Source organism: Onychostoma macrolepis, chromosome 22 (genome assembly GCF_012432095.1).
Source record: "Onychostoma macrolepis isolate SWU-2019 chromosome 22, ASM1243209v1, whole genome shotgun sequence".
Lineage (NCBI taxonomy): Eukaryota > Metazoa > Chordata > Actinopteri > Cypriniformes > Cyprinidae > Onychostoma > Onychostoma macrolepis.
Genome location: NC_081176.1, coordinates 8,829,855 through 8,840,300, shown reverse-complemented (window position 1 = coordinate 8,840,300; position 10,446 = coordinate 8,829,855). Strand labels below are relative to the sequence as shown.

General features: G+C 36.7%; 1 protein-coding gene across 2 annotated transcripts; it reads right to left on the bottom strand.

Moving 5' to 3' along the window:
* Positions 1-435: 435 nt before the first annotated feature.
* Positions 436-10,415, bottom strand: LOC131530317 (uncharacterized). 2 transcript variants are annotated; one of them, XM_058760505.1, is made up of 4 exons: positions 9,292-10,415; positions 5,423-5,743; positions 5,007-5,327; positions 436-862 (listed from the first exon to the last, which is right to left on the bottom strand). In XM_058760505.1, exons 1-4 carry the CDS (start codon positions 9,335-9,337, stop codon positions 762-764), a joined length of 789 nt encoding a protein of 262 aa, XP_058616488.1. In that variant the 5' UTR covers positions 9,338-10,415; the 3' UTR covers positions 436-761. The 2 variants fall into 2 exon arrangements, with proteins under 2 accessions (XP_058616488.1, XP_058616489.1); XM_058760506.1 differs by having other exon boundaries at positions 436-849.
* Positions 10,416-10,446: the final 31 nt, after the last annotated feature.

Genomic DNA, 10,446 nt, shown 5'->3' with positions numbered 1-10,446 from the left:
AAGAATGGAAACTCAAACGTAGTTTAGAAAACTAGTCCCGTCCGAATAGGGCTTAAGACGACCGCATTTTTTCAGACGTATTTCCAAGAAAAAAACATCGTCTTATATTCGGGTCAATACGGTACTTTTTCCCCACAATATAACATTGATGAGACCAATAACATGAAAACAAAGAACAAACTGTATTAATTATATTACTTATTTTTAGCACATTTTCAGACCTAGCATTAATGCTTTACCTTGAAATACAAAATGAGTAAAACTAAATTAATTCAATAGAGCGAAGTGAAAATTCAGCCCAAATGACTTACAGTCATTAGACTGATAGACCACAAGGGGGTAGAAAAGTTTTATTTACAACATATTTGCCCTTTGAATGGTTCAGTTTGAAAGAGCTTGTTTGATTAAGGAATAGCAACCAGTTCAGTCTAGTCATAATTTTATTTAATTTTATTTAATAAACATTTGCAAGCAATGAGATTGACAGACATTTGAAATCACTGATCTTATGATCTGAGGTTAGATTAGAAACCTGTTGGGCTGCGTTCTACTTCGCTTTTCGGAAGACTATATGGATAGACCCTCGACACTTCAGGCAGCTCCATATGCCGCAATGCAACATGATTGTTACGTCACCACAGATCGAGTTTAATTTACCCCTCATCAAACTAATTTGTAAGGAAAAAATGTAAATAATAAATCGCAAGCTCCAAAGTGGAATGCTGCAATGGTGTCCTCGTATTCCTGGCTTATTGAACTCTTTAAGATCTGATGTCATAAATCACTGCAGCGACAGTAGTCACGCCCACCAGAGCAGAGATGACCAATCGGATCACAGCTTCAGTAGAACTGCAACATAGGGCTGAGTATGAGGGAGGAAACAGAAGAACACTAAAACATTAAGGCCTTTTTCACCATAAATATAACTGTAAAAAATGTTAAGTCACTTCTAAACTATACTGACAAAAAGGAATAATGTTGTTGCTAAATCACCTTTCAGAGTGATTTTCTTTTCAGCTGATGAACGATAAAAATATTCAGTCAATCAAAGTCCATCGGACTTTAAAGAGCTTGGTCATTTAAAGCAGCAAATGAAAAAAACTGCAGTGTGCTTAGAATAAAAGTAACATTAACTTGCAATAAGTAAGCAATGTAGTTATTGTTATGGTTATTGTCCATTAGTGAGTACACTAATACAGTTATCGTTATAGTTAATATCCTTTGGTGTGGACGCTAATACTGTTATCGTTATAGTTATTGTCCGTTGGTGTGGACGCTAATACTGTTATCGTTATAGTTATTGTCCGTCGGTGTGGATCCTAATACAGTTATCATTATAGCTATTGTCTGTTAATGAGGACACTAATAAAGTTATCGTTATAGTTAATATCCTTTGGTGTGGACGCTAATACTGTTATCGTTATAGTTATTGTCCGTCGGTGAGTACGCTAATACTGTTATCGTTATAGTTATTGTCCGTCGGTGTGGATCCTAATACAGTTATCATTATAGCTATTGTCTGTTAATGAGGACACTAATAAAGTTATCGTTATAGTTAATATCCGTTGGTGTGGACGCTAATACAGTTATCATTATAGTTATTGTCCATCAGTGAGTACGCTAATACTGTTATCGTTATAGTTATTGTCCGTCGGTGAGTACGCTAATACTGTTATCGTTATAGTTATTGTCCGTTGGTGTGGATCCTTATACAGTTATCATTATAGCTATTGTCTGTTAATGAGGACACTAATAAAGTTATCGTTATAGTTAATATCCGTTGGTGTGGACGCTAATACAGTTATCGTTATAGTTATTGTCCGTCGGTGAGTACGCTAATACTGTTATCGTTATAGTTATTGTCCGTCAGTGAGTACGCTAATGCTGTTATCGTTATAGTTATTGTCCATCGGTGTGGATCCTAATACAGTTATCATTAGTTATTGTCTGTTAGTGAGGACACTAATAAAGTTATCGTTATAGTTAATATCCGTTGGTGTGGACGCTAATACAGTTATCGTAGTTATTGTCCGTCGGTGAGTACGCTAATACAGTTATCATTAGTTATTGTCCGTCAGTGGATGCTAATACAGTTATCGTTATAGCTATTGTCAGTCGGTGAGTACACTAATACAGTTATCATTATAGTTATTGTCTGTCGGTGTGGATGCTAATACAGTTATTGTTATAGCTATTGTCCGTGGGTGAGTACGCTAATACAGTTATCATTATAGTTATTGTCCGTCAGTGAGTACGCTAATACTGTTATCGTTATAGTTATTGTCCGTCGGTGTGGATCCTAATACAGTTATCATTATAGCTATTGTCTGTTAATGAGGACACTAATAAAGTTATCGTTATAGTTAATATCCGTTGGTGTGGACGCTAATACAGTTATCGTTATAGTTATTGTCCGTCGGTGTGGATCCTAATACAGTTATCATTATAGTTATTGTCTGTTAGTGAGGACACTAATAAAGTTATCGTTATAGTTAATATCTGTTGGTGTGGACGCTAATACAGTTATCGTAGTTATTGTCCGTCGGTGAGTACGCTAATACAGTTATCATTAGTTATTGTCCGTCAGTGGATGCTAATACAGTTATCGTTATAGCTATTGTCAGTCGGTGAGTACACTAATACAGTTATCATTATAGTTATTGTCTGTCGGTGTGGATGCTAATACAGTTATTGTTATAGCTATTGTCCGTGGGTGAGTACGCTAATACAGTTATCATTATAGTTATTGTCCGTCAGTGAGTACGCTAATACTGTTATCGTTATAGTTATTGTCCGTCGGTGAGTACGCTAATACTGTTATCGTTATAGTTATTGTCCGTCGGTGTGGATCCTAATACAGTTATCATTATAGCTATTGTCTGTTAATGAGGACACTAATAAAGTTATCGTTATAGTTAATATCCGTTGGTGTGGACGCTAATACAGTTATCGTTATAGTTATTGTCCGTCGGTGAGTACGCTAATACTGTTATCGTTATAGTTATTGTCCGTCGGTGTGGATCCTAATACAGTTATCATTATAGCTATTGTCTGTTAATGAGGACACTAATAAAGTTATCGTTATAGTTAATATCCGTTGGTGTGGACGCTAATACAGTTATCGTTATAGTTATTGTCCGTCGGTGAGTACGCTAATACAGTTATCATTATAGTTATTGTCCGTCGGTGAGTACGCTAATACTGTTATCGTTATAGTTATTGTCCGTCGGTGTGGATCCTAATACAGTTATCATTATAGCTATTGTCTGTTAATGAGGACACTAATAAAGTTATCGTTATAGTTAATATCCGTTGGTGTGGACGCTAATACAGTTATCGTTATAGTTATTGTCCGTCGGTGAGTAAGCTAATACTGTTATAGTTATTGTCCGTCGGTGAGTACGCTAATACTGTTATCGTTATAGTTATTGTCCGTCGGTGTGGATCCTAATACAGTTATCATTATAGTTATTGTCTGTTAGTGAGGACACTAATAAAGTTATCGTTATAGTTAATATCCGTTGGTGTGGGCGCTAATACAGTTATCGTTATAGTTATTGTCCGTCGGTGATGCGCTAATACTGTTATCGTTATAGTTATTGTCCGTCAGTGACGCTAATACTGTTATCGTTATAGTTATTGTCCGTCGGTGAGTACGCTAATACTGTTATCGTTATAGTTATTGTCCGTCGGTGTGGATCCTAATACAGTTATCATTATAGCTATTGTCTGTTAATGAGGACACTAATAAAGTTATCGTTATAGTTAATATCCGTTGGTGTGGACGCTAATACAGTTATCGTTATAGTTATTGTCCGTCGGTGAGTACGCTAATACTGTTATCGTTATAGTTATTGTCCGTCAGTGAGTACGCTAATACTGTTATCGTTATAGTTATTGTCCGTCGGTGAGTACGCTAATACAGTTATCATTATAGTTATTGTCCGTTAGTGAGTACGCTAATACTGTTATTGTTATAGTTATTGTCCGTCGGTGTGGATCCTAATACAGTTATCATTATAGTTATTGTCTGTTAGTGAGGACACTAATAAAGTTATCGTTATAGTTAATATCCGTTGGTGTGGACGCTAATACAGTTATCGTAGTTATTGTCCGTCGGTGAGTACGCTAATACAGTTATCATTAGTTATTGTCCGTCAGTGGATGCTAATACAGTTATCGTTATAGTTAATATCCGTTGGTGTGGACGCTAATACAGTTATCGTTATAGTTATTGTCCGTCGGTGAGTACGCTAATACTGTTATCGTTATAGTTATTGTCCGTCAGTGAGTATGCTAATACTGTTATCGTTATAGTTATTGTCCGTCGGTGAAATGCGCTAATACTGTTATCGTTATAGTTATTGTCCGTCAGTGAGTATGCTAATACTGTTATCGTTATAGTTATTGTCCGTCGGTGAGTACGCTAATACAGTTATCATTATAGTTATTGTCCGTCAGTGAGTACGCTAATACTGTTATTGTTATAGTTATTGTCTGTCGGTGTGGATGCTAATACAGTTATTGTTATAGTTATTGTTTGTTGGTGTGGAGGCTAATTTAATTAACGTTTTAGTTTCTGTCCATTGATGTAGACACTAATACAGTTTTCGTTACAGATATCATCCATTGGTGTGAATGCTATTGTAGTTATCATTATAGTTTTTGCCCATTGGTGTGGACACTAATGCAGTTACCATTTTAGTTATTCTTAGTTGTGGACACTAATATAATTATCGTTAGTTATTGTCAGTTGGTGTGGACAATTATACAGTTATCAATACTAGTTATTGTTCGTTAGTGTGGACACTAATATATTTAACGTTATAGTTATTATTCATTGTTTGTGGACGCTAATATAGTTATCGTTATAACTGTCCGTTTATGTAGACGCTAATATAGTTGTCACTATAGTTATTGACTGTTCATAGAAACATTTATATAATTATTAATGCACTTTTACACCTTCAGTTCTCTAAAGTGCACTAACGTAACATTTGTCGTACCTGCACATGTGTGACAGAGTTTGCTGATGTCCAAATGTTGAGTTTCGTTAGTGAATGAATTGTTGACCACACAGCTGTAGGTGTTTTTATCCTGATATTCCACCTCCAGAGGTAGAGAGAGACTGATGTTGAGATCAGACGCACTGATGCTGGACAATAAACTGTTTCCTTTGTACCAGGAGAGAGTCACATGACTCGCATTCAACACTGAACACAAAAATGTACAATTCTGCTGTGAAGATGATGATGAAGAAGAACATTGTGAGGAGTCTCTGCTGATGACAGGAACTGGCAGGTAAGCGACATTTATTTCCAAAGTATCTGTAGAAACAGACATTTCAGATTTATTAAAATGTGTCTTTTTCAAAATCTTTAATGTAAAATAAACTAAAATACAAAAGTAATCTGTAACTCACCACTGACAGTAACACTGAATCTCTTGTATGAGGTTCTTCCGCTGTTGATGGCTGTTAGTTCATAAAGTCCAGAGTGTTCAGGTCTGATGTTTCTGATGGTTAGAGATCCAGTCTTTTGTTCCAGTCTGAAATGTCCTTGACTACCGTACACATAGTCAACTTGCTTATGCATTTCAGCAATTAGATTGTCTTTTGATCCAAATGTCCACAGTATCAGGTCATCTCTCTGTACTTCAGTAATATCAGTGAGTAAAGTGACAGAATATCCCCTCATCACTGATATAGACTTTATTTGATTTGTATCAGCAGCACCAAACACACCTGGAGATCATATAAAACACATTAAGTACATATCATACAGATTATGCACTTTTAAGTAAGTTAAGTATACACAACCCATTCTCACTCCCAAGGCGTCAAAAACTGAAGCATTGTCAAACGCCTTTCTATGAAGACGCCAAAAGTGCCCCTAGGCGTCAGTATATGACAAAATAGGAACTCCATTGCTTTCAATTGCTTGCTTTATGCATCAGGTCAAGACGCTTATGGAAAATGACAACACGTTCTCCTCCGTTGTTTGTTTTAGTTTAATGGTTTGCATGCATTTGTAAAAAATTGAAATAATTTTATATAAATTTATACTTTTATTGGAGCACCTAACCCTAACCCTACCCACTTCTGAACAATATAAAACACGTAACAGGAAAATATAAGTGCAGTCACAGGTATTTATTGCAAAAACTGACCATAAACAAGCAGTATAAAAGCATTACAAACAAGTCGTGTTGTATTACAAGTCTTCTGAAGCCATACGAAGTCTTTATGAGAAGAAGAGAGCAAAACATAAGGTTTTAATCGCTGAAAATGATCCCGCTCCGTTAACGCGCTCACATCTCATTCAAAAAGATACTCCAGTCCCGCAGCATGACGCAATTGCTCACGAGACACACAAGAACCAATAGCCTGTCAGAACAGCATAATGCAATCAGTAACGACAATCGGTAACTTCTGGCGGCATTTTTTGAATTTGCGCACAGACTGCAGCAAACAGGATGAGCTTAACGGCGGACGGAGACGGCGATCGCGTCTATTTCTCTCACAAATCAAATGTTTTGCCTCAGAAGACTTGGAATATTACTATTTTTTGAATAAATTATGACGGTAGTTGTATCTCCCTGTTATCCCTGCTGGAAAAACCAGCATAGATCAGCATAATTCCCATGCTGGTTTATACTGGTATATGCTGGTTTGGTGCTGGTCTATGCTGGTTTGGTGCTGGTTTAGCTGGTGGACCAGCAAGACCATGCTGGTCTACCAGTCTGGTCTTGCTGGTGATGCTGGTCAACCAGCATGGTCTTGCTGGTCTACCAGCCTGGTCTTGCTGGTGATGCTGGTCAACCAGCAAGACCAGTAGACCAGCATCACCAGCAAGACCAGTAGACCAGCATCCACGCTGGTCACTAGCATCCCACCAGCATCCCACGCTGGTCACCAGCATCACCAAAACACAACATATGCTGGTCTTGCTGGTATGACCAGCTATGCTGGTCTATGCTGGTTTTTCCAGCAGGGATATCTTGCGTTTATTGACAAATGGTAGGTTTAGGGGCAGGGTTGGGTTATGTGCTCATAAATGTGTAAATTATGTACCGTATTGTCCCGAATATAAGACAATGTTTTTTCCTTGGAAATACATCTGAAAAAACGCGGTCGTCTTATATTCGGTGTCTAGACTTTGACATGTCAGTAATACACCCACAACAATAGGTGGCGCCAAAAACGCATAAAACGAGTGTGCCATGAAATATGTAATGTAATGTGTGTCGTAAAGTCATGACTGTCATGTTAGCCTGATGGGACCAAACTTCCTCTGTAAGTGATTTTAAAACATAAGACTATACCCAGATTTGAAGACTACAATAAGATTTCACTTCTACTGATAATAAAATTTTGGTTGGCTACTATGAGATTGATAGCCTAAATGTTATATAATTCAGATGGGCTACCTGTTATTTCAATGGTATATCAAAAAGTGTATATTTTTCAATGTCATTGTTGGTACATTTTACCAGTATTTACCATACTTTCAAAACAAAAATTAAAATAGGAAAAATATGCAATTTGAAAATAATTTAAGAAAAAAATGTGTTTTACAGAGAGAAAAACAAACAAACAAACAAACAAAAAAACAAGATTTGGTTTTCAAAAAGCCTTTTCCCAAAAGGTACATCTGGAAAAAGGGGGGTCGTCTTATATTCGGGACAATACGGTAATATAAATAAAACTGTTGTGGCTGTTTACATTGAAAAATCACACTCCAACATATATGCAATATTGGCAATGTTATTATCCAATATATAATTTAATTATGATGATAAAATTCCCAGTATGGCATCGGCATATTGAAGCTAGGGGTTTCCTATTTAAAGCAACGAAGGACCCTGCAAGTCGAAAAATTACGCTAAAGGGTACCTTGAGCGTCAAAAAGCAACACCAAGTGCTCCTGACCAAGCTTCAGTATGTGACGAGTTGGGTGTGAGAATGGGTTGGTATACACTATAAATAATGTGTGAAGGCCCGTTCACACCAAGAACAATAAGCGCTCACACCTATGCACTTCCTGCTTATTATGCAGTTTTGTGGTCTGTTGCTTTAAATGCTTGAGCTCTTGTAAGCAGGTTGGATTCTGATTAGCTGTCAATGTTTTTAACGTGTTTATCAGCTGAAAAAAAAAAAAAAAGTTCTGAAAGTGATTCAAACAATATGTTTCCTATAGTTTTAGCGTGAACTGCTATTCTTTTACAACACGAATTCCGGAAATGTTGGAACATTTTTTAAATTTGAATAAAATGAAAACTAAAAGACTTTCAAATCACATGAGCCAATATTGTATTCACAATAGAACATGGAGAACATAAATGTTTAAACGGAGAAATTTTACACTTTTATCTACTAAATGAGCTCATTTCAAATTTGATGCCTGCTACAGGTCTCAAAAAAGTTGGCACGTGGGCAACAATGGGCTGAAAAAGCAAGAAATTTTGAAAAGATTCAGCTGGTAGAACATCTAGCAACTAATTAAGTTAAATGACATCAGGTCTAACTATAAAAGGGATGTCTTAGAGAGGCAGAGTCTCTCAGAAGTAAAGATGGGCAGAGGCTCTCCAATCTGTGAAAGAGTGCGTAAACAGATTGTGGAATACTTTAAAAACAACGTTCCTCAACATCAAATTGCAAAGGCTTTGCAAATCTCATCATCTACAGTGCATAACATCAAAAGATTCAGAGAAAGTGGAGAAATCGCTGTGTGTAAGGGACAAGGTTGAAGACCTTTGTTTGATGCCCGTGGTCTTCGGGCCCTCAGACGACACTGCATCACTCATCGGCATGATTCTGATTTTAGGCAAGAATGGGACCAAATTCCAACACCAAGACTCCAGAAACTCATAACCTCGATGCCCAGTCTTCAAACAGTTTTGAAAAGAAGAGGAGATGCTACACCACGGTAAACATGCCCCCGTTCCAACTATTCTGAGACCTGTAGCAGGCATCAAATTTGAAATGAGCAAATTTTGTGCATAAAATCGTATAATTTCTAAGTTTAAACATTTATGTTATCTATTTTCTATTGTGAATAAAATATTGGCTCATGTGATTTGAAATTCTTTTAGTTTTAATTTTATTCAAATTTAAAAAACATCCCGTTTCCGGAATTCGGGTTGTACATTTACAACGATTTTAAAGCTATTGTTACAGTTACCGTAATTGGTGTGAATGGGCCTTAACACAGATGAACTTTTAACTGTGTTTATTTAAACACAAAATTCTCTGATAAATCTACCAATGAATTATATTTTTCAGTGACTCACCTGAAAAGATGAAGAAGATAAGCGTAAACAGAAGAAAGAAAATCATCCTGAGTGATGAGTGGTTACCATATTACTTAAGTTGCACTTTCAGTCTGACTCTCATTTCAGTTTTGCTGTCTGTTCTTCTCATGAAGTTCCTTTGCGGATGTAAGAAAGCACACCTCACCCACACAAAGTGCTTCAAACATACAGTGTACCAAGCAGAATAAACCACAGGCACGAGCTCAGGCCCAAGGTTTACTGCCCTCATTAACAACTCGGACTCTGTGTTTTTATGCATATGCATCTATTCAGGTCGGTGTCACTGCAGAAAACCCATTCCTGTCGTGACATCTTTATGTCGGCTACAACACGAACAACTAATACAGCAAGGTTAATATAGAGAGATATTACTGAAAGTAACAATAACTTGTGAAAGATTGGTTAACCAATCAGTAATCGAGTCTGAATGTATAAAGACAGTGAGCTCTGCTGGTGAGTTACTGACTATAGATCTAACAAGTCTGCAATAGAGGCCTCATTTATAAAGTGATTTGATCTTAGAGTGTTATACAGTTAAATCCACGCCAGGGCTCATATTTGTAAAAACTGTCTTTGACGTGGAAAAGTGCTTGGTATCACGTCAGGGTTTGAACAGACATACGCACTTTTTCTTGTTGGAGTACTGCAGGTTTTTGGAAATGTGAGCTATTCTTTCAGCTCGCTGTTCTAAATGAAATAATTTGCACGATGACTGGTGATCTTTTATAAGTTAAGGACATTAATAGGAGTCATTTATAAGGCAGAGAGCTGAAACCATTCAGTTGCGCGCAAGTCATTTGCGATTCATTTGAAAGAGACGCATACGTGTGTTTTCTTTGCGAACGTTCATTCTATGAATCGCATGTACGCATATTTGAGAGACAATCGTAATCAAATTTAGTATGGGTTCTTTGCAACATTTTATAAATGAGGCCCATGATTTCAATTAATCTGATGGTTTTTGTTTTTACAAAGACCAAAGGTAACGCTAACAATATATGTTTTTTTTTTCGCACAAAGAAAAAACAGTATCAGTTTGTTTCAAATATATATAAGTCCAAATATCATAAATCAAGAATTTTGCTATTTTGTTGTTCTGCTGCACTCAATCCAAACACAGACCAAACATGAATG